Genomic DNA, 16,510 nt, shown 5'->3' on the forward strand with positions numbered 1-16,510 from the left:
GAGAGGATGGAGGATGGAGGAGCAGAACCAGTCCATGTTTTATCAGCTTGTTTTGAATAGTTTGCTCCTGATATGCGGACGGCTCCATCCTCGGCGGTCAGCCTGTCCCTCTGAAGCGATGATCACATTATTGCTCTTGTTGATCAAATGAAAAAGGTTTGCAGTGAGTATCTTCATCCCATGTTTATTAGGATTGCATCTTCTGCCTCGTCCAAAAAGGTGAAGCGCTGTCAGTAGACCAGAGGTCATCGATGAAGGTCACTGAGTTGGCAGAGCAGCTTTTAATCAGCCGGTTATCATGTCCAGCCTGGAGGGTTTTCCATCTGATGGAATTGGACCACTGAGAAATAACTTCATTTTTAATTTCCCATAGTGTTCAGAAGAATTTTAAAGTCCTTTTTCAGAATCAGATTTTTGCAGATGGTCGGCTCCAACATGCACAGCGAGAGTCTCAGTATCAGGCTGAACTTTGCGTTCAATCAGATTCAGCGGCACCAGGAAGAGAAATGACTCTCGTTTTATTGGTTGTTTTCATTTCACATTTTCATCAAGAAAGAGATGTTTCATCTCTGAGCGAAGTTTGTGTTGAAACATTTATCTGGACTGAGTGCAGTTAGAGGGCGGGATTTATCTGGTTCAGTGTCATCCAATCAGAGCAGCCAGTGGCTCTGATAAACCTTTTGGACCTCTGCTGACCGCAGTCAGTCACTCCGACCCGGACCGACATGCTGAGGCTGCTGATCCTGCTGCTGACCACCTGGACGGGCTCAGCGATGGTCAGGTAGGACAAACAGCAGTTTTCTGTTCATTCATATTCTTGTTTGGGAATCCCTGACCTAGTCAAAGTTTTATCCCCTCAGGGTTCCCTTGAGGCGGGTTCCCTCCATCCGTGCTCAGCTGAGAACTCAGGGTGTGCTGGAGGAGTTCTTGAAGGACCACAGGCCGGACATGTTTAACCGCCGCTACGCTCAGTGCTTCCCGCCCGGAACGCCGTCCCTCCGACTCAGACGCTCCAGTGAGAAGATCTACAACTTTATGGATGTAAGTGAAGCAACTGCTTAAAGTTTTAATGTCACAGACCAAAACCAGGAGATATTTCTGAATGAAAGCTTATCCATGCCTTACAATGGCCTAGTTAAAGTCCAGGACTAAATGATGTTCAATTCGAAGCATTATCGTTGTTGCAGGGTTCTTGAAATTTTTGAAAATGCTTGAATTTCAATTAAATGCTTAACATTCAAACCTCACAGTTGGACTGAACATATATAGTCCAACTGTATAAGATGGACTTTATAAGATAGCGCTTTTCCAGTCATTTTGATCACTCAAAGCACTTTACACTAGTCACATTCATACACTGATATGCAGACAGGTAGGCAATTTGGGGTTAAGTGCCTTGCCCAGAGGCACATCGACATGTGGCAGGAGGAAGCTGGAATTGAACCTACAACCTTCCGATTGCAAGACGACGACTCTGCCACACAACCACAGTCGCCCACCGTATTGTATTGTTTGATTAAAAGCTTAAATTTAACAAAACTTTATTGAAGTTGAAATCAGCTAAATACTGCTTTGGCGCAGCAATTTAGCATTAGCTTAAGCTAAATACCGTGTTGATGTATTGCTTTAGCATTAGCTTCCACTACATAACATGTTGGTATAGCAATTTAGCATTAATATATGCTAAATACTGTGCTGGTGTAGCACTTTAGCCTAAGCTAAGCAAAGTATTAGCATGGTAGCAGTAGTTTCAGTTAGCAAACTGGTGTTTTTGTGTCCCAGGCTCAGTATTACGGTGAAATCAGCGTGGGGACCCCGCCGCAGAACTTCTCTGTGATTTTTGACACCGGATCGGCCGACCTTTGGGTCCCGTCATCGTACTGCGTCAGCCAGGCCTGCGGTACGCCATCAGAAAAACACCGTGGAGCGAAGCAGTAATCTACCAAAGAATCTGTACCAGGATCAATTCTAATGTTAGAGGGTTGCATTCTGGTCAGGACGGCATGACTTTGGTGCAGTTTGCTGCAAACTGATAAGAAGTTCAAGGTCTGTGTGTCACTGTAGCTCCCTGTCTGAGAGCATTCCTGTCTGTTTGCAGCATTGCACCGACGTTTCAAGGCCTTCGAATCCAAAACCTTCCACCACGATGGACGGATATTTGGGATCCACTACGGATCAGGACACCTGCTGGGAGTAATTGGTAGAGACACAGTGAAGGTCCGGTGTCCGTTTTGACCTGCGGTTTGTTTGTTCAAGCTGGAGAGTAACTTTCTGCATTTCTTCTGGATGTGATTTGTTCCAGATTGGAAACATGACCATCTTGAACCAAGAGTTTGGTGAATCTGTGTATGAACCAGGTTCTGCGTTTGTGACGGCAAAGTTTGATGGCGTTCTGGGACTAGCCTACCAATCGTTGGCAGAGATCCTGGGAAATCCCGTCTTTGACAACATGCTGGCGCAGCAGATAGTGGACCAGCCGGTGTTCTCCTTCTACCTCACCAGGTACATTTCCACCTGCTCAGATCCTCAAATGGCTCGTTGGGTGGTTGGTTGAAGATGGCTTTTCTGACCAATAAGGCAGTGATTGGACAAATCTCTATTAATTTACATGTATGTAATTAGATTGGTCTTACCTTGAGTTTTGGTTTATGGTATGTCTGACAACAGGAACCTTTAATCTACTATGAATAAGTCAGGATATGTATGAGCCAAATAAAACAATCATTTTTTTAACATAAAATTAGTGATAGATAAAGATGCTTAGTACCTCTCAACTCACTGTTTACACTTCTACGTGAAAATATTTGGAAACTGGCGCCCAATTATACAACAATATGTCTTTGAAAAGCAGAAATGGAGCCTCCTGCACACCCAACAATAATACAGAAAGTGTTTTTGGATGGTAAGTCAACAACAAAGCAATTGTTTTTTCCATCAGTCATTGTACAGCGGTAAAACAAGCTGATCAAATATGCTGGATCATCCTTTGGGTTACCTAGCAAATACACCTTTTCGTTCCAAAGGTTTTTGAAACGACTCAATTTCCAGACACCAAAAAACATGAACATGAACACTGATAAAACTAACTACTGGATGTTTTTTTTGTTGTTGTTTTTAGATGAGATTTATCGTATTTGTTAAAACTTTTTTCCGTTTCTGCAGGAGAACGAAGACCAGCACTCCAGAAGGAGAACTCCTGCTGGGAGGAATAGATGAAGCGATGTTCGACCAACCAATCAACTGGTTGCCTGTGATCACAAAAAGATACTGGCAGATTAGGATGGACAGGTCAGTTAAGCTACATTACTCTCTGCTACCACTGGGTGTCAGTAAAGAATGTAAATGCTGCAGAAAATAAACATGGCCGTCTTGTTTCAGCGTGGTGGTGCAAGGCGGGAGATCCTTCTGCCAAGGTGAATGTCATGCCATCTTTGATACTGGAACCTCCCTAATTGGTGGACCGACCAATGAGATCGTGAGGCTGCAGCAGCTGATTGGAGCCACGCCCACAAATAGCGGAGAGGTGGAGCTCTTTGAAACCCAGCGGAAATTTAAAGTCTGATCTCAAAATATTTTCCAGAAACAACTTGGAAATTTGAGTTTCAAAAGTTAAAAATTTGCATGAAAAAAATCAAAAATTTTCTGATTAATTTGAAATTTTCTGAAAAAAAAAAAACCAAAACAAAAATAAAACAAAAAAATATCTGAATTGTAAAAGTCAAAAATTTGCAAGAAAAGAAACTTCTTGTTCGCCAATAGAATATTTGTGTTCTCAGTTCTACATAGGAAAACCTTAAAATCTGAAATTTTCTTAGTTTCAAAGTTAAAATTTTTTTGACTTTTGAAACTCAGAAAATTTCAAGATTTTATTCCAAATTTTCTTTCGGGATCTTAGGTTATTTTTACAAATAAAAATCTGGAAAGTGTGGCATGCCTTTGAATTTAACCCCCTGGGTCAACACAGTGCCAGGTCTTTTGAGGCTTTTCTTTTCCAGTTTTTATCATCTAGACAACATTTTTCACCCATTTTGCAACTTTTTTTAACAGTTTTAGAATTTTGACAAATTTGAAGCTGGATTTAGATACATACTTTGACGAGGCCATTCTAAAACATAGGTATGCTTTTACTTAAACAGCTCATGATATGTCTGGCTACATGTTTCAGGTTATTATTGTGCAGGAAGGTGAAGCTCCACTCTAATCTAAAGTGTGTCGTCCCATTGCAAGACGCTGAATATTCTCTACCGAACCTCTGAGGTTAGCTAAATGTAATCATATGAGCTTGTTTACTAATTTGTAGAAATGTTTTGTTTGTTTCAGTTTGTTGTCGACTGTGCCAGATTGTCCAGTTTGCCTCACATCACATTCATCCTGGGTGGGAAGGAATACACACTGACGTCAGAGCATTATGTTAGGAAGGTAAGGGCGCCGTCTGCTCCGCTGATGGAACCGACACCTTGTTGTTGATTGCCATGTTCTTTGTTTGCTTGTTTAAATGTTTAAACTCTTAATAATTTTTCCTGCTTGCTTTTTTTTGTCAGATTTTGACATTAATATCAAGCAGAGATAAGAAGAGTAGACATAAAATGCAATTTTCAAATTGAATTATAAGAGCAAAGCAATTTTTGCCGAGTTTATCTTTGTTGACAAAAGTTGGGTTGAACAGTTTTTCCCTTAATGAATAAGATTAGCATTTCAAAATTGTTTTTCTGAATATTTTTATGATCAGAAATATTTAATAGTGACAAAAATACAGAAACAGTATGATTTAGAAGAGAAAAGTATGAACTATGAGGAAAAGTTTAAAATAAAAAGAAATGAAAATGCAACATGAACTTTAATTATGGGAAAGTTAGAGTTAAAAAAAATTAAATGAGAAAAAAGTTTACATTATTAATGAAAAAGACAAAATTATGAGAAAGGACAAAAATACAACAAAATATGTGAAAAAGTCAAAATTATGAGAAAAATTTAAAATGTAAAAATTCAAAGTTAAAATTTTAACCCTCTCCAGGCAGGTGTTGCAGATTTACAACAACTTATAGACAGTCTTTTCAAGTAATTTGAACCTGAGAGGGTTAAGGAAAAAATTGAATAAAAATTAACTTGAGAGAAAAAGTCAAAATTATGAGAAAGAAGTTGCAATGATGAGACAAAATCTTGAAATCATGAGTAAAATTAAAATTACAAAAAAGAGCTCAAGTGATAAGTCGAATTTACAAGAAAGAGCAAGAAGCATGAAAGCCTAAGAGAATAAAGTCAAAAGAGAATGTTGAAATGACAAGAAGAAATTTAAATTACAAAAAATTTCACAAAAAAATCAAAAATTATGAGAAAAATTAAATTACAAGAGAATAATTAAAATAAAAAACACAGAAATTCTGAGAAACTACAAGAAAAAAATGTTTACTTCAAGAAAAAGTTGAAATTGTGAGAAATTTTTTTGAAAAAGCTCAACGTTATGAGAAAAGTAAAAACTCTGAGAAAAAACGTTTAACTTAAAAAGCAAAAACTGAAACTGCTATGTGCAAATGAACTGAGAAATTATATTTTTAGAAAATAAACATCTTGTTTGTAAAGAACTGCAGTTTAAACATTCTGCTTTTTATTAAAGATATTATTCCCATTTTATTCTCAACATTTTAACTTTATTCTCTTATGAAAATGGATAAAAATCCACTTTGTACTCCTTCATGGAAGAAGAAATTTGTGAAGCTGCGTCACTGTGAGAGTTTAGTGAAATTAAAAAGTTAAGCCTCCAACATCCCATGTTTACATGTTGAAGCAATAATTTGTCATAAAAATCAGTTTTTATCTTCTTCCTTGTTGGTCTGCGGCCGTCAGGAGCCGTTCGGCTTCAGGGATCTGTGTTTCAGCGGCTTCCAGGCCATTGACATCAACAGCCCTGAAGGCCCGCTGTGGATTCTGGGAGATGTATTTCTGACTGAGTACTACAGCATCTTCGACAGAGGACTGGACCGAATCGGGCTTGCCCATGCCAGACACCCCATCCAATGATGAGTACTTCCTCTGGGATGAGGAGATAATAACTTTTTCTGTGCCTCTTTATGAAACAGGCTGAAGTTTTAATTTTAAGATAAACCTGGACATTTATCTTTTATGCTAAAGTTTCCTAAAGAACCAATATTCATACTAAAGCTGAGCGGTTTGCTCCCCTTTCAACTGAGTCACAATAATGAGGACTGCAGTCTTGTCTTTGACCACTAGATGGCAGCCAAGAAGTTAGCGGCTAATTTAGCTTCTGTCTTGTCATCTGATGTGTATTTAGATTAAAATCCATAAACCAGCTTGTCTTTCCTTTCTTTTGTTCATTTTATGTTGATCACCAATTTCTGATACATGTGGCTTGTTTACGTTTGTGTTTTTATTTCATTTTAGTGCAACTTCATTATGACCCGTCAGAGGGCCATTTTAGATTTAAAAAAGGAGGAAATGTCTAGTAAAAAACGTTAAAATTTCTAGAAAAGTTTGAAAATTTAAGAGTTTGTAAAGTTGACATTTTGCAAGAAAAAAATTCAAAATTTGTGATTAACATCAGAATCTTTCTAAAACTTTTTTGAAAAGTTGAAAGTTTGAGAAAAACCTCAGAAATTTTTATATTAATCTCAGAACCTTTCTAGAAAAATCAGTATTTTCTGAGTTTGAAATGTAATTTTTCTAGAAAAACCTTGTTTTGGTGGAAATGTACTCCTTTCTTTTCTATCTAAAATGGCCCCAGAACCCATTGACCCATCAAAACCCAATTAGGCAAATTGGCCAGAAATGCAGTGGATCTGACTAAACTCAGACTGCTGACTCTGAAGGAAATTGCTGGAAGTTTCCAGCTCCGTGTTTTCAGCTCAGCATTTGGACCAGAACCACGTTCAGCACCAGTTGTCTCCGTTTTCTTCTTCTTCTTCAGTTTCTGACGTCGGCTTGCATCCATCGATGCTGCACTGCTGCCGTCTCTTGTGTTTTATTCTCTTTTCCTTTCCTCATATCCTCCTAATGAGGTTTTTAAAAAACAGAATCTTCTCCATTTTCTCTCTTCTAATCCAAACTTTATGGCTGAGATTTTGCGTCTTTCAGCTCGTCGTTCTGCTTCGTTTCCTCCTCATCGTCCTCGTTTCCTGCCGTTCCCTGGAACTCGCCGTCGTAATCCGGTTCCGGCAGTTGGAGCGTGTTGGCGGTCGGACTGGGCGATCTGCGGGACTGATGCCGACCCAGGCCTCTCCTCCGGCGCCCCAGCCCTTTCGGACTCGGCAGGCTGCGGATCGACGCCTTGGAGCTCTGCCGGGAGAACTGCAGGGAGAACTGGCGGCCCCGCGGCCGGGTCGGCGGCCGGTTCTTCACGGTGACCGTCGTCCAGCGGAACTCCTTCGGTCCATGTTGAGTTGGGGAACAACAAATGGAGTCGGTCCTAGAAATACTGAAGACAGAGAGAGTTGGAACAATAAAACACACGTGTGTGTTTTAAACCTTTCAGAGTTGGGTAGAAACTCGCTAAACTTACTCAAATACGTTTACTTAAGAGAAAACATTTACTTTTAGGAGTATTTTACTACATTATACTTTTTACTTTTAATTGAGTGAAAACATCAAATGGCAGAAAAACTTGGTTACTGTGGTTCTCTAAAGGATTTCCACTTCAGACAGACGTCGACCATCTGACCTGGTTTTGGATTTTTTTAAGCAGGAAACACTTATTTGAACAAATTTTGGCGACTTCATGTTGTATTCATAAGATTTTTTTGATTACTCGGACTTTGGTGAAATTCTTGATTTAACAAGGTGAACAATTGCTTCTCCTCAGTGGGGCCAGGTGGGTTTGGGTAACATATTTAGACTCTTGTGGGTCTAAATAGACCAGAAGACGTCGACAGCAGCCGAATAAATGGTCACCTTGTAGTTTCCACGTTTGGTGTTTCCTCAGTTGGGGAGTGATCCAGACCATTCTGCTGTTTCCCAAAAGACTCTCCATTGTGACAGGCGTCGGAGAACAATGGCGGGCTGACAACCAGCCGCGGGAAAACAACTGAGGATGAACTCTCAGGTGACGGCGGGTTGCTGTTGACCTCCCTTAAGGTGGACAGGGTGTCCAGAGACGATGGAGGGACGGCTAAGGAACAGGGAGGACCCAGGTCCGCCAGGCCTGCGTTCCCCCTGACAGATTTTTACCAGAAAAATTACAACCATGAAAAACATCTGAATGTTACCACCAGATTTAAGGCGCCGATACCTGAAGTCCAGGAAGAAGCTGCTGGTTGCGTCGCTGCTGTGCCGCTTGAAGACGGGTCGAGGATGTCGGAGGTCAGGAGGTTCCTGAACGCTGAGCAAGCGTCGGACTCGACCCAGAACCTGAAAACAACAATCGCATGAAATGATTCAGTTTCCACAAGCCTGAACAGGAAGTGAGCCTCATCACTGAACCGCCATCTTGGTAGGCAAAGCATCGATCAGGGATCTTAAAACTTTTTGGGACCAAAATTGTTGGGTCAAAAGGACTTTAGAACCAAAAAAGTTCTTTTACTTGTTTGACAATAAAAAATTGGTGCTTTAAGTAAACAACAAAAAAGTAGTTAGATTGTTGTGTAAATTATTCCAGATCCAACAAAATCTTGTTTTGAGTGAAGGTTACAGCTGATACAGAAAACTTGGTTATTTAGAGACAAATATTTTGTGTTGAAGCCAATATTTGCTGTTGTAAGAAGATTTTTACTTTGTGTGTGATAATATTGTCCTAATTAAGAATAGAAAGTCTCCTTCCAGATAACGTCCGACAGCGAATTACGGCTTAGAATAAATTTCCACCAAAACATCAAAATAGAACATTTCTGAGCGTAAATAGTCAAAAAGAAGTAGCAAGAAAAAACTCAATTTTTTTTATATTATCCTCAAAAATTTTCTAAAAAACAAGAAAATTTCTAAGTTTAAAAAGTTAACGTTTACTAGAACATCTGAAATTTTGAGATTAATCTCAGAATTAGATTTTTTTTTCCATTAAGGCTTAAATATGTTAGAAAAACACATTTAGTCACATTCCTGTTCTTATATTTACTCTACACTTCTAATATTAGATTAAAAAGATGTCAAATATTATAAAATATAAGGCGTATCTTTACCGACTCTTGTCGTCGAGTCAGCAGCTCCGGCTCCTGTGGTCGACAGTCTGAAACCTCACATTCATCAAGCTGCAGGATGTCAGAAAGTCTGCAAAAAAATATGCACATAAACCTTATTAAAATGATGGCAATAAACTCCCTTATTCCCAAATCAACGTGTAAACATAATGAATGAAGGGTTATGTTGGGAAATGTGACCCCATGTCGGTGGTGGATCCGAGGAAAGAGGGGATGCAGTAATCTGCGGCAGCCAGAGTGTACGGCGGACGAGCGTCGCTGTCGTTCCAGTAAACGTCTTTGGTCATGTGAGGAAGGTTCATGTGCATCTCGTCCACCGCCAGCAGAGACACCTGGAGGAACAGGGGAGCCAAAGCTCAACAAAACTTTTCCTCCTTTTCAGGAAGTTTGATTATTCTCAAATGCACATATTTTTTTCATGTTAAATAAAACTAATTAAAATTAATTAAAATAAAATTAATTTTAAAAAAAACTTTTTACAAAACAGTTTCTAAAAGAAAGATAAAAAGAAAAGCAAGTAGAAATCCAGAGACAATGCCAAGTTGATCTAATTTATTTTGATAACTTTGTAAACATGTTGTGTATTTTTAGTTTAGAGTTCATTTAAATAGTGTGCCCAAAACTGATTAAAGTTCGAAAATATAGCAGAAACTAAACGTAGTTGTAAAGTTACTCCTATTTAAATCTTGTCGACAATCTTGAGATGTTAAGTTGTTTATCTAAGTAGGTTACTATGGAGTTAAATTGCAGCCATAAATACAAAAATTTTAACTGAAATAAAACTTAAGTCTGAAAATTATTTTTGAACATTTTTTAAAAATGTCATCCTTTTTATCAGATTTAAATCTTAATTTTCATCATTTTGTTCAGTTACAAAACTTTTATGTTTTACTTTCAAACTTTTTTGCAGTTTCAAAATAATTTTTCAGTTTTACTTTTTGTTCTTAAACTTTATGTCCCCAGTTTAGCTCCTTAGTTCACAATCAAAACCTACCATTTGTCCTACGGCCCAGATTATCACATAGACATTTAATAAATACCTTTCAATATTTATTCAGTTATTTTTTTCTGTTTTAATAAATTATTTACCTTAAAAAAACTGCTAAAGGTTCATTGAAAGGGGAAACTGGTCAGATTTGAGATTCGCCATTAAAAATGTGCATTTTTGCTGAGTAATAAAAAATGTAGTTAATTACTTTTGAATTTCGATATTCTCTAAATCTACATTTAAAACTTGTGTTCTCAGTTCTAAATAGCAAAACCTTCTAATTTAAGGGACAAATTACAACATGAACGAGAAAAATTGTTCCAGAAAGTAAAGAAATCTGAACGTACTGAACCGGAAGCGCTTTTATTTTGATATTCTTAGCAGGAAGTGTCCTTTTAACGTAGCCGTCAGCATAGCAGCGAAAAATTGTCGGAGGTAAGTCACATTTATTTTGTTTTGAGCCGTTAACATCCCATAATAATCCACCGACTCGCTAATAATCAAGTCTGTTTGTAGACTTTGATTCTTTGGAGTTAAACTTGAATTGTTTTCTCTCTAATAGACATTATTAGTAAAATAAAGACAAACGCAGCCATGTTTTGCCACATACTGGGCAGGAAATAATTAGAGTTTATTAAAATGTTTTTTTAATTTGCTGACCTGAAGGTTTCTGTCAATGATCCAATTGGCCTCGAAGTCATCATCATCTTCTCCAAATGGGTTAATCAGTTGCTCTGCTACCTGGGAAATACAAATATCACTTGATTTCAGATTTATAACAAACTTTTTCTGACTGGTTTCTGGATTCTCTGAAAACTGACAGATCAAGGCGAGTTTCATCTCTTTTTTAAAGCTATTTACTTGTGATTAAAGTAGATATGAAACTCTAGAACCAGACCATAATATCTGGTCAGTTAAACTTTTTTTTGACATTTGCAAAAAATCTCAACACAACAGCTTTAGATTATTGTGCAGATTAATGGGGACAATTACACTGAAGTGAAAACAACTTGGGTAATAAAAAATTTGAGCCTGTTGAGGACAAGTGTCATTTAATTTTCTGCTTTAGCATTAGCTTTTATTAAATACAATTTTAGAGTATGTTAGCATTAGCAGAAGAAATGTTTATAATTAGTGTTTTAGGGTTAGCGCACTCATTTTTGCGCTAACCCTAACTAGCTTCTTAGCATAATTAGTAAATCTTGCACATTTTGATTCTGTTTTCTCAGTTTAAAAACTTTTTATTAACTTTACATTCACAGATTCAAGGTTATTTTTTACAACCTGTAGTTAAGGAATTGTTATCAAACCTTAAGCCAGCCGCAGTAGAAAAAAAACTGCAGCAGGGTGAAGATGGGGATGTAAAGATCGAGGTCGTGGCCGGGGTGACCCTGAGTCGGGTCGAGGAACTGCCGACCAATTAGACAAGCGAAGAAGAAGGTGTAGACAGCAAGAGTGACAACCTGAAGACAGAAAGACAAATTTCACAAACAGTGCATCCCACCCAGAGCTCTGATTTGGTTACAGTGATTACCCCTGATGAGATTACATGAGCTGCATCCGTTTTTCAGGACTGACCTGCGTATAAACCAGCGGGACGCCGACCCAGTCATAGCCGAAAAGAGTTGCACACCACGTCCTGAAGAGATTCATCTCCTGAGCACAGACAGGAAGCAGCTGTTTGTCACCGACTACAGACCTCAGATTTCTGTAAGCTGATACAGTAAATGGAAAAACGCCGTCATCCGTCCCTCTGGAGCAAACCCAATGTCATATTATACCCACATTTCCAGTTTCTGTGGTCACTAACCGGGACATAAATGGGTTTGTAATTGCAGTAGAGCGTTTTATCTCAAAAATAATGTTTTCAAATTTAATTTTGAAAAAGTTTTTAAAATCCAGGTAAATCAAAAAACATCAAATAATTATTGATTATATTTATCATTATTATTATAAAGAACATGTAGCAAAAACCTATTTTAATCCAAATGTTTTTTAAAGTTATTCTTGACAGAAAAGACATGACATTCTGGAAACTTAAAACTCATAAAGTTTTGGCCAAATTTGTCATGAGTAAAATTTTAATAATGTAGTGTAATTAAAAATGGCTTTAAATGGCTTTAAATGGCTCTACAGCGCCCCCTGACATGAAATAGAAAGCTCATATTTGGTACATAGTCAGAATCCTTTGAAACAAGAAAAAAAATCTCTCGAAGTTATGCCTTAAAGCCAACAAGAAGTCAGCCATTTTGGACTAAAAGGTCATTTTTGGATGTTTCTCACTTTTCGTATATGTCAAACTTTAACAATCTTCTAGAGATTTTGAGTTATTGGCTTTATATATCAACATCTATGTGAATATGACCATAAGGGATTGGAGATTAAAAGTTATCAAAAGCTCCATCGACGCTCTGACAGAGTTAATCTCACGTTCAGAATGTTCTGCAGGTCGATGCTGTCTTGGATGCGTCCTTCCTGCCGGGCTTTAGATGCCAGGTTGGAGAACCAGACAACAGGTATCCAGTACTTCAGGTGAGGAGAACGGACGTTCTCAAACACCTTCCTCTCCTCAGGAGTCATGAAACCTGCCGATGAAAGGACGCATTAATCAAACTTTCTCCTTTGGATGTTGATGTTTTGGTTAAACTTGAAAAGAGAATCAACCTTTGATTCGAAACTTAATTATTGTAAAATCAACACACAGTCCTGCTCTAATTGCTTATTAACGAGCCGATCTCAAATGCCGCATCAGGAACATACAGAACCAGGAAAGATGCAACCCTTCATCTGTCATTCACCATTTCCAGTTTGGACTCAACCATTGATAATCCAAACAAATTGCCTCTCACCTGCCTCAACCACATGGTCGATGGTTGGGAATCGCTTGCAGACGGCCGTACTGACGGAGCGGAAGATGAGCAGCGATGTCAGGTTGACGTAACGTACTAACGTTCGGCGGAGAAGGCGTCCGTATTCATCTTTACCCTGAACACAACTAAAGGAAGCAGAGAAACACAATGAAGTGAAATAACTGCCATGTGGGGGCGCTGCACTAAGAACCACTGAAGGAAACGATTCGAAAACCTCTGAAGACACTGAGAGCAACTTCCTTCTCCACAAAATGTAGACAAAAAAAATAGTGGTGTCAGATGTTAGCAGTTGGAGGATTTCTCTTTTGTTTTTGGTAAAAGACCAGGAGCCGTTTCTCCGTCTATTGCTGGTTTCTCATGTTTGTTTTGGTTTTATTTACCCAGACAAATTTGCAATGTATGCATTCGAACCAATTTGTACATTGGTTCGAATGAACTTTGCTTGAGGTGACACCGGAGTTCACTTCAATTGAACTCAGGCTGACCAGAATTAGCTTGTTTGGTTAAATTTTGCATCCACACCTCCCCAAATGAACCAGATTCACAGACAAACGAACTGGACTTTTATTAAAGAGGACTAAACATGGTTGGTGTGAGCGCGCCTTTACTTACCTGGAGATGAGGAACATGAGTCTGTCTGTCCAGGGAAGATTAACGAACTGATTCCACCAACGATTTACCACCAAAGTGACATAAAAGCCTAAAGAATTCAAAGAATACTCAGATTCTTCATCCTGTCTCAAAAGTCGAAGACATTTTAAATGTTTTTAGAATACTAATCATGTTTTTATTAATTTGTAGCAACTACCTAAGAGAAACTTTAACTTATTTTGGCTAAAGCATCCATGTTTTATCCACAGTGCCAGAGTGAATGAGTTTGGACAAAAACAAGGAAAAACTCATCCTGCTTTTAGTTTTCTGTGTTCTTTAATGATCTGTTTCCATTAGTACGCCTCTAATGAGGCAACCAAACCCGCCAGTCTCTCCAGGGCTCTGCTATCTCTGGAAACACAAAACATGCTGATAAATTTGAGATTTTTGTGCTTCTTGCACCAAAGTCTTATTCCACACATTTATTCAATTGTGTGTAACAAGATATCCATCAACTCAGACGAAATTGACGTCAGTATATGAGCAGAAATATTTCTAATAGTCTTACTGACTTAAAATTTACTCACAATGTTTCTTCTTCCCCATTTAATCCACATATACAAAAATAATAATGACCAAATTACTAAAGGACATTAAAAATCCCTAAAAAGCCAAAAAAAATGTCTCATATTTGTCAATATTTAGAAAGAAAGAAGAAATAATTAATTTTAACAGTGCAGTCCAGATAGAAAATGCAAACATTATAAACATATATAATATATTAATAAAACTCCCTATAAAATAGATTTTGGGAAGCAGAAGTATACCCAGGACGAAGGTGACGGGGATCTGCTCGGCGTATCGGTCGCAGTAAATAGAAAGTTTCTCAAATAATCTCTTCTGCTGCTCTGAGAGGACGAGTCTGCAGGACGGAGAAGATGGAAAAAAACAGAAACATTTGTTGAATTAAATCAAAAACAATAACTGAGGGAAAGGAAGACGGTTTTGTTGCAGGATGTTTGTGCTGCCAGTTTTTCTTGTGTAGCTGACCAAATGAATCAATCTATCTGATTTATTGTAGAGAAACTCTTTTTAAAAACAAAATAATCAGAAGATTTTTAAGTTCTCACTTCCTAATAAAACCTCAGTCATTTTCAGGGCATTAAATACTTGATGGAAAAGTTTTATGTTGTAATTCAGAGGTGGTGGCTGATGAATTTGTCAATAATGCAAACATGAAACGACATAGAAGAGACAGGAAAGAGAGTTTAATACAAATTAGAGGAAGAACTTGATTAAAATTAATTGCAAGGGTTGTTATTAATCGCAAAAGATGTATTGACACAAATTAGCTGCTGTACATTTCCAATTAAAAAACAAACTTTTCTGCTAAATTATTGAATAAATAGACATATGAGCTCAAGCTCAAATATATGTAATCTGTTTAATGCGTTATATTTATCAGTCACATTGGTGGAAAGTGTTTTAGGATCCTCTGAACTTTCATGGAACTTCTTCAGAAATGTGGACGCTAATATTAGCATTGGGGACGTCAGCACTGCTGCTACATGTTTAGCATTGAGAGGCTATTTTAGGCCCTAGTAGCTTCACTAATAGGCTAACTTCTGTCAGCACAACTTGAACGCAACAATATTTTTTGAGCGTCCAATCAGATCAATTTTAGAAGCAAAAACGAAGTGAAGCAGCTGCTAGTGACTGTCACTTGTCATCTGTCACCTGTGCGACAGATTTACTGGCGTACCAGAAACGTATGAATACAAAGTTCCTGAACTTTTTGTATATTAAAAAAAATAACTAATTGCAGTAATTAAGATTTTTAAATCTTTGTAATAATTCATCACTACAAATGCATGCCACACTTTTCAGAAAACTCATATTGTGACATGAAGAAATTTAAATTAGTTTCATTAATACGAGTACTTTTTTAATAATTCGTTTAGCTCTTCTGTAAAATATTTGAATGCATAAGATACTGCAGCTAATCAGCTGAGAATGATCCAGATATTTCACAAGATCAAGAAACTTTCAGACTTTTTCTAGATGTCCTGACATTTCAGAATCTGACCCACAACATAAACTTGACAGAGACTTTGGACCCGAACTAGAACTTATTAAACAAGGAACCAGCTACAATGCAAACACAATATTACTTTTATGACAGTTTATTTCGTCTATTTAACGTGTGTAATTAGTTTTTGGAGTGTGTGACCTGTAAACGAGGCTGAGGACGGTGTAGAGCAGAGCAAACAGGATGAACTCCCGGTACAGCAGCTTGTAGATGCTCCCCTTCCAGCGCAGCAGCAGCCGGTGGAAACTCAGGAAGGTGGCGTTGGCTACTTTACTGGAATAAGTGACGGTCATCCTGAGACGGCAACCTGAATCCACAGGCCTTTGGTGCTCCCACTAGCTTCTCATGACTCTTATCTCCTGTTTCCTCAAGACTGCTGCAGCAAAATTAATCCAAACAATCATCTTCAGTTCCGTTTCAGAGCTGCTTTCCATCAGGCTGCAGTCCAGATTTGTTTTTGCTCCAACCCATCCCCTTCTCTCTCACTCCTGTTTCTCTTCATCGTGATGCTGTCCAGTTGCCCAGTAATGCAAGGCAGCACACACACAAACACACACACACTGTGGGTTATATTGATGAGTCTCTGGGCTAAATGTGGTCATGTTTCAGCAGTGTGTGTTGGCATAGACAGCTGTGGAGGTAAACGTGCAAAAACAGAAACATAGTCAGTGGCAGAAAATAGATGAAAGCAGCTGGTTAGAGGCAGTGGCTTCACTAAAGCTGCTAAAGGAAAACATTTAATCAAACGCTGAAGCTGAACTGATGTTTTAAATATCAAAAGTGTTTTTAGCAACAATTTGTTCATTTTTCTATTTGGAATTTCATCTAGTGG

General features: G+C 38.1%; 2 protein-coding genes across 2 annotated transcripts; one reads left to right on the top strand and one right to left on the bottom strand.

Annotated features, from left to right (window-relative positions):
- The first annotated feature begins 695 nt into the window (after positions 1-695).
- nots (nothepsin) lies at positions 696-6,308 on the top strand. The gene is made up of 9 exons (XM_055022040.1): positions 696-781; positions 861-1,041; positions 1,783-1,900; positions 2,099-2,217; positions 2,303-2,502; positions 3,163-3,288; positions 3,379-3,523; positions 4,321-4,419; positions 5,845-6,308. Exons 1-9 carry the CDS (start codon positions 726-728, stop codon positions 6,016-6,018), a joined length of 1,218 nt encoding a protein of 405 aa, XP_054878015.1. The 5' UTR covers positions 696-725; the 3' UTR covers positions 6,019-6,308.
- Positions 6,309-6,360: 52 nt separating this feature from the next.
- On the bottom strand, positions 6,361-16,151 carry LOC129352855 (bestrophin-3-like). Its single transcript, XM_055022038.1, has 13 exons — positions 15,820-16,151; positions 14,417-14,511; positions 13,611-13,698; positions 12,978-13,123; positions 12,559-12,713; positions 11,707-11,784; positions 11,439-11,591; positions 10,789-10,869; positions 9,321-9,472; positions 9,123-9,210; positions 8,240-8,358; positions 7,903-8,163; positions 6,361-7,429 (listed from the first exon to the last, which is right to left on the bottom strand). Exons 1-13 carry the CDS (start codon positions 15,969-15,971, stop codon positions 7,063-7,065), a joined length of 1,935 nt encoding a protein of 644 aa, XP_054878013.1. The 5' UTR covers positions 15,972-16,151; the 3' UTR covers positions 6,361-7,062.
- Positions 16,152-16,510: the final 359 nt, after the last annotated feature.

The sequence above is a fragment of the Poeciliopsis prolifica genome, unplaced genomic scaffold (assembly GCF_027474105.1).
Source record: "Poeciliopsis prolifica strain line A6 unplaced genomic scaffold, Auburn_PproV2 SCAFFOLD081, whole genome shotgun sequence".
Classification (NCBI taxonomy): domain Eukaryota; kingdom Metazoa; phylum Chordata; class Actinopteri; order Cyprinodontiformes; family Poeciliidae; genus Poeciliopsis; species Poeciliopsis prolifica.